Source organism: Rousettus aegyptiacus, unplaced genomic scaffold (assembly GCF_014176215.1).
Source record: "Rousettus aegyptiacus isolate mRouAeg1 unplaced genomic scaffold, mRouAeg1.p scaffold_m13_p_5, whole genome shotgun sequence".
In the NCBI taxonomy this organism is placed as follows: Eukaryota; Metazoa; Chordata; class Mammalia; order Chiroptera; family Pteropodidae; genus Rousettus; species Rousettus aegyptiacus.
The window spans coordinates 5057150-5078120 of record NW_023416308.1 but is presented as its reverse complement, the minus strand read 5'-3'; the positions used below and the strand labels follow the sequence as shown (position 1 = coordinate 5078120).

The following is a 20971-nucleotide window of genomic DNA, read 5'->3' as shown; positions in this document are numbered from 1 at the left end:
GGGCACAGCTGGATGCAGGGCCTCAAGTGAGATGTCAAGGTGTGGCCTCTGTGTTTCCATCAGGCACCTCCGCTCTCCTCCGCTGTGCTGGCCTACCTCTCAGACGGGCTTTCTCCGCGTGACGCCCCCCAGATCCAGGGTCACCCATTCTTGCGAACAGCAGTCCCAGCAGAGGACTTCTCTCAGCTAAGAGTTCTGATCGGAGTGCCCCCAAGGAGCCCCACTTGCCTGGCTGGGTCAGCCTCTCTCAAACCACCTGGATTGAAATTAGGGGACGGCCGACATTGCCGGAAGAAAGGGGACAGATGCTGAGCAGACTCAAAAGGTGGCCACCACACTCTCTTAGGGAGAAACAGCCCCAAATACAACAGGCTGCCTCACAGATAGTGAGCTCCCCGTCACAGAGCATAGTCAAGCTGTGGCCAGGGAGCACTTCTAAGATGCTACCCCAGGAAAAGTTTTCTTAACAAATGATTCTCATTCCTCTAGAACTCGACTCTTACGACGCCTTTTTCCCCTTTACCTACCTGACCCAGGAGACCCAGCTTAAATGCCACTTCCCCCAGGAAGCCTCCTCCCCTCAGCCGCCCTGTCTGTGGCTTCGCTTTCCTCCGTGTGGCTGTCACCACAGCTCCTGCAGACAGAGTGGGTTCAAGTCCTGCCCTGCCACTCTATGGCTGGGTGACCTTGGACAAGCGACGTCACTTCCCTGAGCCTTGTTTTTCTTATCGGTATAATAACTGCCATTTGCCCAAAGACAAAACTTCTGCCCACCTTCAACACAGACGTCCTAGCTCGGTACATTTCCCATGTTCCCTTGCCGCTAGGTGTCCTGGCACGAGGGGGTGCCCCCGGGATGGGAGCGGCAGCATCGTGAGGCCACTCTGAGGAGACAGCTGGCACGCACGTATGGTCCCGTTCCTGTTGGTCCCCGCCTCGGTCCTCCTGCCTGAAACGCAGACTCCGCCAGCTTTGCCCACGGGTGGGGGGGAAGCCCTGGATCCGGCAGAGCAGTGAGCGGGGAGAGGCTCGGGGGGACCGAGGCACCTTGCCAGCCCTGGACTTCGCACCTCTCCGGCCTTGGGCATGAGAAGAAATGACTTCTGGCTTGTTTAAGCCACTAACGTTTGGGGCTTTCCGGCCCTAACCCATGCGAGCTCCTGTCCCCCGGGGCGCGGGGGTGAAGGGAGTCGGGCGTGACTCGCCCAGCACGGCGCCGGGGAGCCGTGGGTGCTCTGCGGGCGGCCGTTCTCTTCCCCCGGTGGTTGGGTGGTTGTCGCTCTCACTGTCTGTCTGCTTGTGCCTCGTACCTGAGCAGGTAGTTTACCGCTGTGCCCCCTGCGCCAAGGGCTTGCTCCTTAACCGCGGGGACCTCGTCTTCTCTCTCTCCCTCAGCTCTGGCCTGGCCTCCTTGGACGCACATGACAGAAGCCAGCTCAGGCCGACAGAAGCAATCAGGACGAGCACCACCAGCCCACCCTGATGTGAGCGGATGCCAGCCCCGGGCCGTCTCTCCGTCTCTCTCCCAGTGGCTCCATTTAGGTCACGGGCCTCCCTCTCAGCTGGATGAGGGGGACACTTGATGAACAGTTCCCCCGGACCAGACTCAGCTCGTGCAAGTTAGTTCCCCAAACAGGAAGTGGATGCCGTTACCAAGAGAAAATGAAATGGGTGCTGAGCAGCAGCCAGCACCCATCGAATGCCCTGGGGTGGAGGGGGGCCGGATGCTCCCGGCAGTCAGTAACCCTGACCCAAAGAACAGTGAAACGTGCCACCTCTCAGAACCAGAGGGCCGCACGTGGCCTCTGGGGAGGGCGGGTCGGTGACTCGGCGGCATCGCTGGGCACCCACGCTGTCCACCCCTCGCTCTGCCCTCTGGGCCGGAGCAGGAGCGCGGCGTGGGCACTATGTCCAGACTTTGACGGGAGGAAGGAGAGAGGCAGTGTCCTCCTGCGGTGCTCCCCAGAGGCTCCCGCAGACTTGCCCGGGGTCTCGCCGGCCAGAGCTTCGGGTCACAGGCCCTGTCCTAGGACGCAATGGCAGGAAGGAATGGAATCGCCAGGATTGGCTTAGACTGAGCTCCTGGGTGGAGAGAAGTTGGGGTGCTAGTCCCAGTCTACTTCTGGACCGATGTGGGACCCATCTGGTGGGACCTTCTCCAGCGGGCCAGGGGGACTGACCCACATAGTAGAGTAGTTCCTGTAAGTCACCAGCAGGTGGAACAAGGTGATGCTGCTAAATCTTTCAGCATGAGGTTCCGATCACCAAAATGAAAGTCAGAAAACATTTCCAGTGTCTTCTGCCCTCCTCTTCCCAAGGTTAATTTTCATCCACTTCAGTAGGCAGGAAAGGTTCCAGAAAACTGGAGAACTTGACCCGCAAACATCAGCACCGCGGCTCCTGCCACAGGTAGGGAAGGGGTCCATCGAGAATCCTGTATTTGGAGCACGGTTCACGTTCCAGCTCTGGCCCTTGCCAGCTGTGCGGCCTGGGAATGCACTTGGGAGCCTCAGTCTTCTCGGTGAAGCGGGCACAGTGCTCGGGCCACGGTGAATGCTGAAGCACTGAAGATCCCCTAAAAAAAAAAAAAAAAAAAAAAAAAAAAATCCATGTTTTTCTCTACACTCAATCCCTCAATCCTTTTGTTTCAACAAATGTGTGGGTTTTCCACACCAAGCAATTCTGACACTAACTGCCTGGAGTTAGCACAGATCCACAGGTTAAAGGGCTCAGTCTCACAAGACCGTCCCCGGCCACTTCAGACGCCAATTGCAAGTCCAGGTTGTCACTTGTGCTTCTGACTAACCAGAGATAAACCAGAGGTTCCCGTGACCCCCCTCCTCAGATTTAGTAATTTTTCAGAATGGCTCACAGAACTCAGGAAAATGGTTTACTTACTATTAAGGGTTTATTATAAAAAGGACATAACACAGAAAAAAAAAAAGAGAGAGAGAGAAATAAAATAAAATAACACAACTCAGGAACAGCCAAACAGAAGAGATGCACAGGGCAAGGCACTGGGGGGGGGGGTGCACAGCTCCCACCCCCTCCCCAGGCACGCCACCCTCCCAGCACCTCCACACGTTCAACCCAGAAGTTCTTCAAACTCCCTACTTTGGGAATTTTTACGGAAGCATCATTATTCTCTCTGGAGAATGGAGGCGTGGGACTGTAAATTCCAAGCTTCTCATCATGACTTAGTCTTCCTGGAGACTGGCCCCAACCGAGGAGCCCACCAAGAATCACCTCATTAGGGTAGAAGATGCCCCAGGAAATTCCAAAGGATTGAGGAGCTCTGTGTCAGGAACCTGGACCAAAGGCCGAACATTAGAACAGAAGATGCTCCTAGTGTTATTACTTAGAAAAATTACAAGGGTTTGGGGAGCTCTGGCCAGGAGACCAAAATATTTCTTCTACCACAAAATTCGACCCCACACCTTCCTGCCGAGTTCTAGACTCACATCCTGCTGCCCACATGACGCCGCCACTTAAACAAGTCGAACCGAACGTCATCAAAACCTCCTCCCGTCCCCCTGCCAGGCCTCTCCATCCCGGGGACGGCACCCAGGTGCTCCAGCCTCTTTCTTACCTCCCACATCCAACCCGTCCACGGCTCTCGTGTGAGCACTCTGTCTCCCAAACCCAGGACCTCCGTCCCTTCCCTACTCCCCGTGTCCTGGTCCCTCCTCATCTCTCCCCTGCACTTCCGTTTTTGCCCTCCCTATAACCCAGCCCCCACCAAGCACCCAAAGTTATATTTTTGGAAAATCAAACTCTGTCATGGGATGAAAGGATAAAAAAAAAAAAATTGCAGTCCATCCATGCAGTGGCGTATTCAGCTATGACAGGAATGATTAGAGGCTACGACATGGATGAACCTCGAAAATATGCGGAGTGAAATAGGCCGGTCGCAAAAGGCCGCATGTTGTGTAATCCCATTTATATGAAATTCCCAGAAGAGGCAAATCCACAGAGACAGGAAGCAGATGAGTGGGTGCTCAGGGCAGGAATGGGCAGTAACTGCTTAAGGGTATGGGGTGTCCTTTGGAGATGATGAAAAAGTTCTTCAACTGAGTAGTGGTAAAGGTTGCACATCAGTCTGAATATACTAAATGCCACCGACTGTACACTTTATAATGGTTAAAATGATAAAGTTATGGGTATTTTGCCATACCCCTCCCCAAGGAGAACTGTGAGCCTTCCCTTGCTTAAAATTCCCAAGCCTCGTACTTTTGCACGAGCTCCAGCCCCTCCTGTTGGCCTCGGCCTTCCTCTCTGACCTGGCTTCCCACCTGTTGTGTTCTCGCCAGGCCCAGCCTTTTCCCACCTCAGGCCCTTCGCACGTACTGTTCTCTCTGTTCAGAAGGTTTTCTCCTTTTTATGGGCAGCTCTGCATCAGCTTTTAGTACTAAGTGCCACAGGAGCCTTCCCTGACCACCCTACCTTGGTAGGGCCTCATCTCTACCCACACCATCATTCTCTGCCATAAACTCCTGGTCATTTCTTTCATAATACCATAATTTGGTCTTTGTAGAGAGTAAGTTTCATGAGAGGCGGTGAGACCTGTCTGTCTCATTCACCTCTGTGTTCTCAGTGCCAACTAGTAGCTGGCACTCAGAAATTATTTGCTAAATCAATGAAGGATCAGCCAGCTCGCAAGGGAAGAGATGGAGGCAGGATTTAAAATCAAGTGTCTCTGATGCCGCCTCTTACATTTTGCCTACTCTTCTGCACGATTCTACACTATGGAGCAGAAGTTTGAGCTGAGTATCAGAGAAGGGGGAGGGGTCAGAGTGAGCTGTGACCTTAGACTGAGTTACATTATCATACAGTGGTACACAACTCAGCCTTGTGCGGATGACCTTGTGCGGCTGTCACTGCCGTAGATGACTCACATACTGGGAAAGGGAGCCTCTGGACTCAGACGGCGGATGCGACTCGGGGAAATTCAAACAGCCCTGGCCAAGATCTACTTCTCTATTCTCCTTTCCGCCTCTGCACATTCTCCTAGAGCCAGACCTGGCTTTCGCCCTGGGAAGGGAAGTGGTCAACTGCGACAGCTGAAAACGCCGTCCTGGAGGAACCAAAACCAGCGGAGGCAGCCCATTCTCTTCCCCCTGGGCAAAGCCAGGACTGGCTGCTGCTGCCTTAGCCCGGCGCCAGCGGTTCTAGGCACAAGCAGGCCCAGGCCCAAGGGCCACGCCGAGAGCTTCCCCGGAATGCTCCGTGACATTCCAAGGCGGGACATCCAGAAAGCTCCTGGAACAATGCCTGACACATACCGAAACAAGCTGGGCTTGCTCCGTGATAAGAAATGTGACCAAGGCGGGTGGGGAGTGGGGGGAGGGTCCCTTGTGCAAGAGAACCATGCGGGTATTGCCCAAACCAGAGAGCAAGTCCTTCCTCTACAGCAAGAGTTCCTAATCCTTCTCGTGTCACGGGTCCTCTGCTCAGAACGCTTTAAAGGCCTGAACTGGAATGCATCGTAGCACAAGGGACCCCGGTCATCTTGAAATGCAGCGATTATTTTTTTAAATTGTAGTGAAGTAATATATAAAATTCTTTGTGAACATATAAAACTAAGAACTAAGAGCTGGTTCAGTAACTACGTGACGTTGAAGTAGTGGCGAGAATAAGTTATATTTTTTGAGATATTTACAAATACTACATTGCGACCTGAAAACACTTATGACTTTGACTGACGACGAAGCCATGGGTACTGCTAATACAGCTGTGGTTTGTTGCCTACATTCGTACCTGAAAAAAAAAAAAATTGCTAAATTTCAGTTAATGGTTATTAGATATAAAGATGTGATTTTTTTCCCATCCAAGTTTATGGACCTCTTGGATTCTTTCTTTTGCAGGGGACCCTGCCCTGAGGATTGCCGGCCTCAGCTCCCCAACCTCCCTGGGAGCTCACCGAGAACAAGGGCTGCTCCTTCATCTCATATTTATTTCCAGAAAGGGCCTACCATGCAGTAGGCGTCCAATACTCGATTGTTGAGTCTCCTGAATTTTCTAGGTAGACAATGATATTATTTGCAAGTGACTGTTTTTCTCTTTTCAATCGTGGTACTATCTTTTCTCATCTTATTGCATTGTCTGGGATCGTCAGTTCAGTGTTGAAGAGAAGCCCCAATCGGGGGGGCACCCTTATCTATTATGCTGAATATTCATTTATTAATTTATGCTATTGCATAATTACATCGTCGGATATAAACCACCTACTATGTGCCAAACTCTATGCTGGGGATAAAGATGTATCTTTTCTTGTCCACTGAGAAGACTGAGTAATAGAAGGATTTCAGTGAAGACAGCGGTATTGAGAACTTTACCAAATTCTCTAGACTTGCTGACCTGCTCCCTCAGGATCCTGATCCCTAAAAGGTATGGAAACAGGTTCCTGCTGGTGGCTCCAGTCTTCAGGGCACAGGCAAGGTTGGAAGCTGCAGGCTTTCCCAGGACCACTGCCATGTGGGGCAAAGAGGCTGCACATGGGAGGGAAAAGGAGTCGTGCCCCCAGCAGGCTTCAGCCAGAGGCCCAGCTGGCGGCCGGGTTTGAGCCTTGCCTCAGCGGGACCTGTCGAGGCCACCACCTGCCTGTACTAAGCTTATAACCACAGGCAAGATAGTTGTTCAAACCAACAGGAAGAGGCCTGCAGCTTCCAGGGGGGCGGATAGGTGAGGGGAGGTCTGATATCTGTTCCTTCTCCCTCTTCTCTCCTCAACTGTGAGGGAGTGAACGCAGAGGAAGACTGGGAGGACCAGTCCACACGACCTCTCCACTCGTCCAGCTGGACCTAGGGGAGGAGGTGAGTTTTTCGTTAAACACAAGGTTGAAGTTTAAAATGGGCCAGACCGTGTCTTAGGGACTGGAATGGGACTGTTGTAATCATAAAATGTGGCTGAGAAGGCAGATCAAACCAAGATGTTTTAAGAAAGCCTGCTGCCCAGCAGGAGGTGGGAGGCAGGATGGAGACGGGGGACTCAGTAGAAGCTACTGGAAACAATAGCCCTGGGTTGTGCCGAATACTGGCCTCCCAAAGATACCCACATCCTAGTCCCCGGAACTTGTAAATATGATACCGTACCTGGCAAAAGGGACTTGAGATGCGATGAAATCAAGGATCTGGAGATGGGGAGGTTATCCTGAATGACTAGGTGGGCCCCATGAAATCACAGGGGTCCTTTTAAGAGGGAGAGAGAAGGGTCAGAACTAGAGAAGATGTGAAGATGATTCAGAGGTCAGAGTGATGTGGCCAGGAGCCGAGGAAGGCAGGCAACCTCTGAGAGCTGGAAAGGCAGGGAATGGCTCCACGACCCCCTCACCCCCCCCCCCACCACACACACACAGAGTCCCTCACCCCCAGAGCCTGCAGAAGGAACAGAGTCCCGCCAGCACCGTGATTTTCGCCCCACAAGACCCCCATACGGACTTCTGACCTCCAGAGATGTGTTAAGTGTTGTTTTAAGCCACTAGGTTTGTGGTGACTTTGTTACAGCTGCCATAAACAAATTCAACTCCAGGGAATCGAGGCTCCTCCCAACCCCAGCTAAAGCAGAAGCAGGGAGGTGTGCAGAAGATAGCCAGCTTCTGCCCTAGAAAGTTTGGGGCAAGTGGCCTTTGGGGGAAGACCAAGGCTAATGGAACAGCTGATTCCAGAGTGAGCAGCAGTAAGGTATGAATAAAGTGCTGCGGAAGCCTGGGCAAAGAGGGCCCACGGGGGGCGGGGGGACTTCACAGCTGGGCCGGCAGGTGAGGAGTTGGTCTGTGCGAGGGCTGCGGGCAGGAAGGATCCGCGCGCCTGCCAATACCAGCCCCGGAGCAGGGCACCCCCCTTTCCACCTCTAGCCTCAGCCCCCATCCAGGGACATCCTGACAGCTTCGAGGTTGGTCACTCCCCCTTGGAACATTCTGCCCCGCCACACCCGCATGCCAGATATCGTGCAGAGAGCAAGCAAGGCCACCCCTAAGCAAACAAGAGTTTGGGGTCGGGGTGAGGGGGCCGCCAGAAGCCAGGTCCTGCTTCCCAAGTGTGTGTGGTGGAGAAGGGGATGGACCTGCCCCCGCCTCCGTCCCGCGGGCCTTTGTCCACCTGTGGGACAGCGGGAGGCGCCGGCTGGGCTCGGGTCTGCGGAGCCAGAGGGGGCCAGGTGGGGGAAGCTGGAGATCAAGAGGGTGGGCCGACAGACAGGCAAGAACGAGGACGCTGGGACCCAGACGCAGGCAGGAGCCAGAGGCCGCGGCGGGACGGAGTGAGTGGGCGGCCGGGGCGGGGCGGGGGGCGGGGCGGGGAGGTCGCGGGGGCGGGGCGGGGGGCCGGAGGGGCGGCCCGGGTGGCCCCGGCCTGAGTCGCTCTCGCAGTTGCAGCGGCGGCCGCGGGCTGGCGGGGCGCGGGGTGAGTGCTCCCGGGCGGGGGCGTGCCCCCTCTTTGCGTGCGGCCCCCTCGGCCCGCGCCCTCCGGGGGGAGCCGGCCTCCCGCCATCCTGCTGGGACCCCGCGGGATCCCAGCCTGACCCAGCTGCCCTCGGTTCCAGCGTTTCCCAGCGCGGGCCCACGGGGGCGGGCACATTCCCTCCGGGGACCCCTGCCTTGCCCAGGGGGTGCCGGAGTCCATCAGAGGGGGAGGACGGGAGACGACACACACAGGACCTGGGAGCGAAGCCCCTCTCGGCCTCAGTTATCTCCCATCGGAAATGGGGGTATTGCTAAGAACTACCACCCCTTTGTCTGGAGTCAGGGCCAGGTGCCTTGACTTCAGCTCACGCCAGGCAGCAGCGGCAGCAGCAGGTGAGGGTGAGGTAGGTACCAACCATCCTTGTCTTCCTCTTACAGGTGAAGAGACCGAGACTCAGAGAGGCCACTCCATTTACTTGCCTTGGGTCACGCAGCCAAAGGACTGAGAGCCAGAACTTACACACCCAGGTGGGTGCGAAGCCCTGAGTTCCTTTATTCCTCATCGCTGCCCCGCCCCCAGACCGCAGGGAGAGTGGAGGGAAGGCAGGGAGGGCCGGGGTAAAGCCAGTGCCAAGTATCCTAGGAGGAGGCCGAAATGAGCCAGCCACCCTGCAGGAAGGACGCCCAGGGCAGCAAATCCTTCACCTGGGCAACAGGTGTGAGGAACACGAATGGTGGGTTGCAGTCAGGCTAAACTCCAGGAGTTGGGGGAGCGGTGCAGCCCCCTCTGGGAACTCCCGGGCCTTATCTCAGCACCTCTGCTGGGTCCCAGGGGCTCTTGTGGGCTTAGCCATGAGACTTTACCTCTCTGTACCTCTTTAACTGTCCCACGGGGTTAAGCATGGTACCCACCTTACAGGATTGCTGAGATTAAATGAGACGACTGGTGGGTGCGAAGGCCTAGCCGAGTGCCAGGCCCCACCTGTGCCCAGCTCCATCCCCCCCCACCCCACAAGCACTTCTGTGTCCTGGACACCTTTGACCTCCGGTCAGTCAGAGGTGTCTGAGATCTGCAGTGTTTCCGGCAGCCCCGCCAAGCAGCTGGAGCTTCTTGAGTAAGACCAAGGCTGGGGGTGGCAACTTCTTCCCTCTCTGACCCCCTCGAGGAAAGGCTGGTAGGAGCAGAGTTTTGAAAATCTTTGAGCTGCAGCTTGCACAATTCCAGAACCTCGCTGCAGCCCCCAAGCCCTCCCCCGCCACTGCTCTAGCAAGAAGGAGGAAGCCCAGAGTGTCCTGGCCCCCCAGCCTGCTCTTCCCCTCATCCCTCACATCAAGGCCAGCAGCTTGTCCCACCCCTCAGCATATTCTGTATCTGGCTGCTCCCCTGCGTCTCCACCTCGACCCCCAGCCCCTCAGCACTGATCGGGCCTGCTCAATTCCTGACTGTCCTCTCCGGCCACCGTCCGCTCACCCTGCTGCCCACTGCAGCCACACCCCTCTCCTCGGACCTGCCATGCCGGAGTTCTCTGCTCTCAGGGCCTCTGCACGCGCTCTTCCTCTTGGGAATGTCCTTCCTTGCCATCTTCGTGTAACTTAACAGCCTTGCAAATTCAGGGACCACCCTCTAAGGCTCAGAAGTCTGCCCTGACCACCCCACGGCCAGAGCCACATGCACTTGCGCCCTGCAGCATGACCGTTTCTCCTCCCCGTGCGTAGACCTGGGTGATGATGGTTCCTTGCTTATGTTTTGCCCTTGGTTCCTCGTTCGTCTCACCGGCTAAAATATCAGCCTACCAGGGCCCTGACCTTTTTCTTGCCTCTTCACTTCGGATTCCCCAGAACCCAGCGCTCTGCCTGGCACACAGGGAAAGTTCTGATAGTTTTGTACAGTTGCAAGCAGAGTGTGCAACCCTCAGAGTTCTCCTCGTTGCCTAATAGCATTCTTTCTGCACAGACCTCCAAGCTGCCATTCCTCCTAACCACCCACTGCCTTCCTCAGCTTGTCCTTAGATCGGGGCTTGGGTGCTGTTTCCAGGTTCTAGCTGTAATACCAACTTAGCTTTAAACATTTTTTTGTCCAAATTGCACATGTTTTTTTTTTTTTTCCTGCTACCGAGTGATCTCTTTTGAGATATATAGTTCCCAAACTGTTGAAGTCAAGGGTGTGATCATTCTGAAGGCACATGCCACTTACCACCAGGTGGCTGTTTAGAAAACTTATGCCTAGCGATGTAGGCAAGTCTTTCTCCAGCCCCACAAGCATTGGGTGTTCTCATTTTTATCTGTTTTGTCTCTTTTTAATGGAGAGATCACGTCAGGTTTAAATTTTTCTGTTGCTTGAATTACTGAAGCTGGGTATTTTTCTGTGTAGATGCTAGCTCTATTTCCTGTCTTATGAAAGAAGGAAATCTCCACGGCACCTTAATTCTCCCCTTCACCTTCACTTATGGCGATGGTTCCGCTTGAGCCCCTCTCATGAGATCAGGGCGACATGCCCCAGGGGCTGGAACCTGCAACACACGGAACCAGACCCCGCTGGCTGCAGAGACTGCTCTGCCAGTCAACCAGCAAGAAACTCTTTGAAAGTCCCTTGGCATGGTGCTGCGGGGAGAGAAAGAACTCCTTTTTTTCTTTTTTTAAGTCTTGGTGAATATATATATTTTTTAATGGTAATTTTTAACAACAACAACAAAAAAATCATAGAAGTGACACACAGTGTACCAGGTTCTTCATTGGAACATTAGGGCAGCAAAGACTGGGAAACAACCTGCGAGTTGGTCACTGGCGGGACTCTGCGCACACCTCCGGGGGAATCCTGTGCCGTCCGTCACTCCAAACAGTGCACTTGATCTAGAGAGACTGACCTCTGGGATGACCTCTGAGATACTGTGTTAGCCTCCTATGGCTGCTGTAACAAACAACCATAAATCTGATAGCTTAGAACAACACATTATCTTACAGTTCTGAGGAAAAATCAGTCTCAGGGACCCAGATCAAGGTGTCAGCAGGGCTGCATTCCTTCTGGAAGCTCTAGGGGATAATCTTTCTCCTTGCCTTTTCCAGCTTCTAGAGGCCACCAACGTTCTTTGGCTCGTGACCCCATCTCTCCATCTTTAAAGCCAGGAGCATAAAATCTTCAAATCTCTCTCTCTGACTCCAGTCTCTGCTTTCATAGACACATCTCCTTCTACGCCTGATTCTCCTGCTCTGTGTGTAAAGACCCTTCTGATTCATTGGGCCCACCTAGATAATCCATCTCCGGATCCTTTAATCACATCTGCAAGGTCCCTGGGGATTAGAATTAGGATGTGTGCATTCTCAGGGGGCCATTATTCAGCCTACCACACCCTAAAGGGAAATAAGCAAGATTCAGAGCAGTGTAGGCTCAGGTTTGTTTAAGGAGAAAAGAAAGAAAGAGAATAATAAATATGTATGTGCTTACGAAGGCACAGAATACCCCGGAAGGCTAAGTAGGAAACTGGTAAGAGTAACCACTTCTGGGAAGAATGGGTAGAAAGGAAACTAAGTTGTCACAGTATATCTTTTTGTATTATTTAAATTTTTACTACATGCATATGTCACCTACATTAAAAATAATTTTGAAAAAGTAACACTTAGTCATTGTAAAAGTTCAGACCTAAAAGCTAAGAGAAAGGAAATAACCACCCTACTCCCCAAATCACACCCTTTTCCTCCAGCAGCAACCACTGTGAAGAGTCTGGCTATATCCCTGCAGACTTTTAAAAAATGCGTTTGCAACCTTTTCACATAGATGGGATCGTGCTCTACACGCTGTGATTTAATGGGGTGGGGGGTCTCACTGTGTTCACTTCCTTCCTCATCCACATATGAAGCTTTCATGGCACTGCTCTCTCGCTGCCCAGATAGACCTTCCCTGACTCAACGAGACCCCTGTCGATGGACGTTTAGATTCTTTGCTGCTTTCCAGAGCAATCTCAGCGCTGTAATCTATGGATTTTTTTTAACTGGAGTGAAATTTATGTAACTGAAAACTTAACCTTGATAAAGTAAACGATTCAGTGGTGTTTAATGCTTCGACAGTGTTATGCAGCCACCACCTCTGTCTAGTTCCAGAGCATGTTCATCACCCCAAAAAGAAACCCCTATCCCCATTAAAGCAGTCACTCCCCATTGCCTCCCCAACACCTCGCTCTTGACAACCACCGGTCTGCTTTCTGTCTACAAATTTGCATATTTTGGATAGTACATATCAATAGAATCATGTCATATGTGATCTTTTGTTTTTAGCTTCTTTCACTTAGCATAATATTTTAGAGGTTTCATCGATATAGCACATGTCAGTACTTCGTTTCTTCTTATTAAATTTTTATTGAGGTCTAAGTGACATACAAGATTATATTAGTTTAAAGTGTATAACAATGACGTTTGTATGTATTACAGAAGTATTTCACTTATTTTTATGGCTGTCTAACATTTCCTGTGTGACTATGACGTCTTATTTTATCCATCTTCATGGTAGTGGACACTTGGGTTGTTCCGACCATTTGAATATCTGGGTACGTGTATTCGATTGACTGCCTGCTTTCCATTCTTTTGAATACACGAGATGAACGTCCTTCTACATACACTTTGAGCTTTATTTGTTTACTATTTTCAGACATGTACTTTTTTTAAAAAAAGTTGTAAGGTAGTGTGGCAAAGCACATACTAAGGCAAACGAAAGCAGGATGACAGACCTGGACAAATGTTTTCTCATTTTCCAGATCCGGAGTCAACAAGAAAATGGCCACCTGGGATGAAAAGGTAAGTGGACTCTGGGCCCTCCCAGCCTTGAGAAGATAATTCTGTTTGGCGTTTCTAATAGAGTAGAAACACCTATGAGTTCCAATGTTTATAACCAGAGAGAGGCGAATGGAAATAGCTCACACTTCCCGTCGTTCGTAGTTCACTATTAAATCAGGCGAACCAAAAAAGCAGGCGGAAATGCTTGGCGCCGTTCGTGCCGTGGTGAAAGTGGCTAATTCCTGCATCTAGAGAGGGACCAGGTCAACCTACACAGCTGTGCAGGGAAAGAATCTTGACACTGTGTTATCGGGAATCATGAAAATGTTTATGATCAAGCCTGTTCATCTCACTTACAGGAAAGGAAATAACCAGTAAAAAGGGAAAAGTATCATTGACAGCACCATATTTTTTAGGCCATGAGACACCATTGAGTGTAGACGCACTGTTATTTTATGCACTATGAAGAAGAAAAAACTGCGCCGCCCTTTACCATGACATAATGTGGCAGAGCGCTGAAACTGGTCAAATGTAAAACACATGCAGATTTCGGAAGTGTGAAAATGTGAGAAAATGTGGTCTCAGAATTGATAAAAGAGCTAAAAATGAGGAATGATCAGAAAATGCAACTGTGAGAGTGTTGACTCTTTGGTAAGTTTCTTGGTCAAACGGCCTAAGTCTGAAGCGTATAACTTAGTGGGAAAAATAGGATCCATAATTGTCTGCGCTCTGATTATAACTGTAAAAGACATGGATTAGGCAGAGAGGAAGGTGGATGATAAGTTCGGCGTGTTGGGGTTATTATGAATTTATTTCCTTTTGCACATGTTTTTGCAACATCAATACTGAAAGAATTTTACGTAGGGTGAAGGTCTGCTCATTGCAATACATGACAGCAGGTAAAGCTGGGGAGGAGGTCCAGGTGAGTGGTGGGGGAGGGCGGAGGAGGCCGCCGGGGTGGGATGGGTGTGAGGGCGCCCGACCCAGCAGGGAAAGCGGAGGGTCGGAATGCAGAGCCAAGGATCTGCCTGAGGATCTGCCTGAGGATCTGCCTGGGGACCTCCTGGTGCAGGGAGCCTGTTTGTCATCACAGAGAGGCCCATTTGAGGGGCTGGTCCAGAGGCATTACGGGGGACCTGGGGAAGACTGGGCCAGAACCACTTACAGCAAATAAGTCTGTTACTGATTCAAAGACCAAGTTCCTTTTAGTAATTTATCCTTAGGGAGTAAATTGTGTTTTTTAAACGCTGTTTTGATAGAATCGCTTTCAGGAGCTTTGTGCTTATTCAGCTCCCCAGCTGTTTGAGAGAAAAACAGCTGTGTCACGGGAGAAAGTGGTGGGGGTTTTAGCCCCGTGGTTCAGACCTTTTTTGCTGTAAGCAGCTCTGCAGAGAGGGGCCGAGCGGGCTGGGCCTTCCCACCCTCGGGCCCTCAGCTTTCCTCTTCTGCAAAACGGAAGGAATAGCCTCTGGCAGAGTCATGAGGATGAAAGAAAATCGAGCTCCGAAAGCACTTGGCTGGAGGCTCGACTGCAGCCAGCCCCTCAGCACAGGGCTGTGGGCTCAGACATGAGGATAAGCTGGCTTTGCAGCCCATCAGCTGACCTGGTCCCCATCACAGATGATTTTGTGTCACCAGCCGCGTCTGGGGAGCCCAGGAGCCGGGAGTGCTTAGAAAGCCTCGTAGCCCTTTGGCTCATGTCTCACAAGGCCTCTGGAGGCTCCGGGTTTATTTGTGGTGCTGGTTCTCGACCTGGGCCGCTCATGGGAGATCCTGACACCCCAGGCTACCCCCAGACCAACCGAATCACAAACTCAGGGCCTAGAACCGAGCCACTGGGGTTCTTTAGAGTTTGTAGGTGGTTCCTGTGTGCAGCCAGGGCTGACAGCCACTGTACAAGAAAGAGGGGTGCCCTGAACCCTGAACTCTGTTTATCCCATCCTTTCCACTGCTGAAGCATCGCTAAGACATTGGGGAACAAGGGGTGGCTTGATGACTCATTCACACTGGGGACAGGTCTTAATTTCTAGCTGGATAACTGCATTTTTTTCTGTGCTTTCATTTTCTTTCTATGCTTTTGTAAACAAAAGGAGGGGCCTCTGGGCCAGGCAGCCTGGGTAGGATTTTGAGCTCTGGTTGTGTGACCTGGGGCCTGTTGCTTGGCCTCTCTGTTCCTGGTTTCCTCACCTGTAAATGGAGATTCAGGCCCCCACTTCATGGGGTTTCTGCAGTGTGTTATAAAGGGGGCTTTGCACAGAGCTCAGAAGTGGCAGGTGCTTTACTTACAATCACTATGGTTTGCACTGCTATAGATACCACTTCCCACATCATCTGCACCCAGCCTCACGGTCATCTTGCTGGGTTGGCAGACTCTTATCAAGACAGGAGGGATTCTGACCCTGCAGGAAAAGGAGACGCTGGAGTGCTTGGCTCTGGGGGGCAGGTGGGGAGGACCTGGGCCAGCAGTTGGGCCCCTCAGCCCATAAGCGGCCCCCATACCCCAAGCTAGTCAGCCATCACCACGGTGGTTGGTTTTGTGAACCTCAAACTTCCTCCTCACCCTAGAGAAGGAAAAACTGTTACACTTATTTAAGGACTTCCCTGATTTTAAAAATAGGCATTCCTCAGAACACAAATCCCCAGGGGCTAGGGTGGGGCGTGGCGCTGGGGTCGTCAGCTTATTGCTGGGAATCTTCCAGCCAGGGATGCTCTCAACCCTCCAGGTACACTTAGTGGGAAACTGCAGTTAGCCGGACACAGGATAGGGCACGAGCAGGAGCCCACCTGTTCTCTGTCCTGTTGGGGGCGACAGACTCCAGCAGTGGCACACCCAGGTGGACCTGACTCCACAGGGGAGTAGTTGTAGGGCCTCCAGTGACTCCACGGGGGCAGGGCTGGGGTGGAGGGTGGGGGAGAAGCCTGCTCAGCTTCCTGCAGCGGGGATGCTTGAGGGAGACCTTATGAAGGGGAAAAGAGAGGAAGGTAAATGACAAGGTGGAAGAGGGGTGGGAATTTCAGGCAGAGAAAAGTGTATATGCAAAGGCCCTGTGGTTAAAGGAACCTGTCAAGTACAGGGAGCCAAGAGGAAACAGTCTGTCCGGAACAGAGGGCTGTGAATGGTGAGGTCAGACAGGCAGAGGACGCAGCATGCAGAATAGGCGTGGGCCTCTGCAAGGCACTTAGGTCTTTATTGTTAAGAGCGGCGGGAAGCCCAAGAAGAGCTTTAACTAAGAGAGTGTGTCAGAGGTCCCCCCAAGATCACCCCCAGATTGAGTGTTTCTGCAGGAAGGCACATAGGATTCAGCATGCAGTTGAACTCACGGCTGAGATGTATTACAGCAAAAGGACACAAATTAAAATCAGTAAAGGGAAAAAAGGTGCATGAGGTGACATCCAGAGGAAGCCAGGCTCCAGCTTCCAGACCCTTCTCCCAGTGGAGTCACACAGGGCACGCCGAATTCCTCCAGCAGTCGGTTGTGACAATGCGTGTGAAATGTCGGCATCTAGAAGAGCTTGTTAGAGACTCAGTGCCCAGGGATTTCACTGGGGGCCGGGCACACGGGCACCTTCTGCCCAGTGCTTACAAGAATTCCAGACTCGTGGAAGGAGAGCAGGTGTTTGTTCACCATAAAACACTTTGTTTATACAAACAGTATAAGCACAGCGAGCTGTTCTCCATCAGGGCACGGAGGGAACCCTCCCCAAATCCCAAGTTTCTGGGTACCAGCCAAGAGCCACGCAGGCCTTCCTAAGGACAGCAGCCTCAGGCTTTTTCTGTGCGGAGAGTGACATGGTTATGTTTCAAGAAGTGCTGTCTAGCTGCCTCTGAGAAGGCAAGAGTGGCGAGGAGAGCAGCAAGGGGCTGGGATGTCTTCTGTGTGGGAGGATGAGGCAGGCCAGGGTGGTGGCAGAGGATGGGAGAAGTAGACATCAGATTCCAGGGTCATTTAGATGCTAAAGTGCACTGGGCTTAGTGATGGGTGGGCCGCGGGGGAGGGAGGGAAGGCAGGGATGGGAGGTGACCCCTGATCTTGCCTGGGTGTGTCTTAGGACCCCCTGGACCAGAAGACAAGAGACCCAGGTGCATGACCATGAACTGTGCACTGACTCGTGGTGGTTGCTATGTTACAGAGCCTCAGCTTCCCCATCTGCTAAGGAAGGGGAGATTGCATCTCAGAACCTTGATTCCACCTCTTACAATATCATTATTCTTTCTGCTTTAAAAATCCACCTTTTCTGCTACATTTCCCCCTAATTAGCCCGTAGACCTGAGTTCATATTGCTGACTTTACCACTTATGGTTTCTTTGTTTGTTTCTTTTAAAAAATTCTACATGAACAGGTTCTCAGTATAAGAAATTAAAACAACAAACTAGACTAGTATATATCAGGTTGATTCACATGAAATTGTCCATTTCTACCAGTTTTGACCTACAAAAACAGTACTTTTTTAGTCTTTCATTTCAGTAAAGTTTTCTTGAGTTATATCTTAAACTATTCTGTTCCTTTGGTTTCCTCTTCAGAGATTCCCGTTATGTATGTGTTGGGTATATATGTGTATACATATTCATCTCCTTCCTTCCCTCCCCCCAAATACTTCATTCACCCCTCGATTCTCTGCAGGATGGATCCTCCTCCAAAAAATGACTATTTCTTGTGGTTAAACCCAGTAGAAAAAAATTTCAAGACTTTCTCGTCACCCTCCAAGCCCACTTCCTTCCCAGAGGTAATCATTTAGTTTGGGTTGTGGATTTTTATCTGCTTTTAACCGAAGTAGAATTATATAGTACATTCCGGTCTGAAACACGCCGGTTTTTACTTACCTGTAGATCAAGGACACCTTCCTATGCCGGTGCCTGCGGGTACATGGGCTGACTGCATTCTTACCTGCCGCGTGGGTCTGCCATCGTGCATTTAACAATGGACTCTGAAGTCATTTCCAGGTTTGGGCCGTTGTAGCAGGACTGCGGCGAGCATCCGTGTGCTCATGGGAGTCACCTCGCCAGGTCACATGATTTGGGACACTTTAAATTTTGATAGAAACTGGTTTAAGGCATATCCCCTTCTTCACTCCCATGCCTGGCACATTGGAGAGACTCATATTTTCAAAAGATGAAAGAAACTACCCGATTGCTCACCTAAAAAGGGCATACCTATTTACGGGTCCCCAGGTGGCCTACAGCCGTGTCTCCTTCCCTGTACCTCTGTCCACTTGCCACTCCATGTAACTGTGGACACTTGGTCTCTCCTCCTGTGCCTCAGTTTCCCCTTCTGCAGAATGGAAAGACCGCCTCACGGGATCATAAGCCGACTTGGACACATGCCCTCTGTATTAACTTCCTGGAGCTGTCATGACAAATGTCCACAAACTGGGAATCTTAAAACAACAGAAATGTATTCTCTCAGTCCTGGGGGCCAGGAGTCCAAAATCAAGGTGTCGGCAGGGTCAGCTCCTCCCGGAGGCCCCGAGGGAAGGTCTGTGCTTCGTGCTCTCCCAGCTTCGGGCGGGTGCTGGCTGTCCTTGGTGTGCCTTGGCTTGCAGACAACACCTCCTCATGGTATCTTCTGTGTGTCTTCTCTTCATATAAGGACACCTGTCGTTGGATCGGGCTCAGCCTGAATCCAGGATGATTTCATCTCAAGATCTTTAACTAATTCCGTCTGCAAAGATCCATATTCCAAGTAAGGTCGTCTTCTGAGGTTCCAGGTGGACATGAATTTCGGGACAGCCACAGTGCAGCCCATTGCAGCTTCCTGGTGGGCAGCTGTCCAGTCAGCAGCTGACCGGCTTCTCCTCGGCCGTGCGTTCTCACGCGTGGGCTCCGAGTCACACGGCACAGGCGTCAGATCCCGGCTCCGCCATTTTCCAAGTGCATGTCTGTGAACATGTCACCTCCCTCACCGAGACCCAAAATGATGACCTCAACCTCAGAGGGTTGTTAGGAATTTAAATGAAACACGGCGCATGTAAAGAACCTAGTGGCGTGTTAATATAACCACTGATGTAATAATCGGTAACAGTAGGTGTCACGGCTGCTGTGTCTCGTTGGCGCTGGGGAGTGGAGGTGTTGATCAATGACCACATCGGGTCCCGAAAATAAGTTTTTGGGGGAGGGGGAATGGGGACTTAAGGGACATTGGGCCCTGGGAATTGGGAATTGGCTGAATTGGGTGAATTTCTTAAAAAGTGCCATTTTCTGTGATTGCCTGATGACCATGAAATAGGGACTTCCCCCTCCTACAGACGGCAGCCTCGGAGCCTGTAAAAATAGCCATTCATGAGGCCATTTTTTTCTCCATCTCTTCTAAGTCTGTTTTCTTCATTTTCCCCCTTTACTCTCAGCTAGTAATTTTACCTGTCGCATGTTAAAGAGAAGGAGATTCATTGAGCCTCTCTCTGTGACTGAGGGAGAGAGAGTGTCGCCCCGTTCACAGTGCTAGCTAGTAAGTGGCGTGATGGGGAAATAGAGGAAGGACCCTCGCCCGGCGGGTGGTGGTTAAAGAAGGCTTCCCAGGGGAGATAAAATCTAGATGTCTGTAAGGCCCGAGAGAATGAGGGTGAGACAGGCAGAGGGGATTCCAGACAGTGGGGACAGCGTGCAGAGTCCTAGAAGCAAGCGAGGTGCAGTTTGTTCTAGAACTGTGAGGCCTTCTGTGCAGCTGGAGCATGGCGGAGGCAAGGAGGAGACCAAGGCCCGGGGAGACCGAGAGAGCTCTGGCTTGGTCCTATAGGCGGGGGTTGGGGAACTGGAGGTTATTAAGTGGTGGAGGGTAGGTGACAGCAGGGACACAGCAAGGTTGGCACTGGAGAAAGGTGACGCTGGCCACCACGGTGTGGAGAGAAAGAATGGGAGGCAGGAGGCCGAGGGAGGAGGCTGGTGCAGGCTTCCCAGGGGTAGGAAGGGGCCAGACGGGGAAGGAGGAGGAGCCTGAGCAGTGTCTGGGAGGTCACACTGGAGTCCAGGGAGGGAGGGGCCAAGGGTGGTCATTGGCTCTTGGCTTGGGCAGCAGGGTAGATGTGACACTCTGCCCTAGGGGATGAATGGAAGACGGTGGGTATGGGGGGGGGGTGGCGGGGAACAGATAAGAAATGAGTTCAGTCTGCGTCGCAGCACACCGAGGACCTGGCGGAATACCAGATATCCCGGTGGAGACCCTGATTTGAGCATGAGCAGCACCGAGAACACAAGCGCGTTGAGACCACCAAAGGCGGGGAGTCACCCTGCACCAGGACAGGGTCAGGTCTAGAGGACTTCACATGGTGTGGGGACAGGCACACCGTGTAGAACTCTGAGAAGAGCAGCCAGAGATAGAAAATCAAGAGACGAGACTCTGGAAAAGTCAGCAGCATGAGAGGATGCAGCGCCGGCGAGCGGGTGGGAACCACAGTGGTGGTCTTTGATATGGAAAGGTGACCCCAGAGAGAGTAGCGTCAGGATATAGTGGGTCAGCAAGGGGTAATGCAAGGGGGATAGAGATGGGGGGCTGTTCGGCGCCAGGGACTCTGCTGGTCTAGATTCTCGGGGTTGCAAGTGACAGAAACGACTCCATGTAGACTTAAGCCACATATTGGTTCACGTGATTGGAAAGTCTGGGGGTTGCAGAGGCCAGCTGCGGGCAGGCAAGCAGGCACACGATGAAGTCGGAGGAGTGGAGATGCGAGTTTTTGTTGTTGAAGAATCGTGAGAATAGCCATCACTCGTAGAGGAGCTGCTCCGGGCCAGGCGCTGAGGGCGAACCCTGTGCGACTTGCCGAGTCCGTCCGTCTGTTGTTTCTAGCAGGGCGGGTGGGATGGGAGGCTGCGGAGGC

General features: G+C 52.1%; 1 protein-coding gene across 2 annotated transcripts in view; it reads left to right on the top strand.

The window, feature by feature from the left end:
- Nucleotides 1-7490: 7490 nt before the first annotated feature.
- Nucleotides 7491-20971, top strand: part of HVCN1 (hydrogen voltage gated channel 1) — a 32634-nt gene continuing 19153 nt past the window's right edge. The window contains exons 1-3 of one of the 2 annotated variants that reach the window (XM_016149687.2): nt 7491-7679; nt 8837-8926; nt 13144-13183. In XM_016149687.2, the coding sequence (XP_016005173.2) occupies nt 13163-13183 (21 nt within the window). In that variant the 5' untranslated portion in view covers nt 7491-7679; nt 8837-8926; nt 13144-13162. Of the gene's footprint in view, nt 7680-8320; nt 8400-8836; nt 8927-13143; nt 13184-20971 lie in introns of those variants that run through there. The other variant, XM_016149686.2, reaches the window with a different exon arrangement.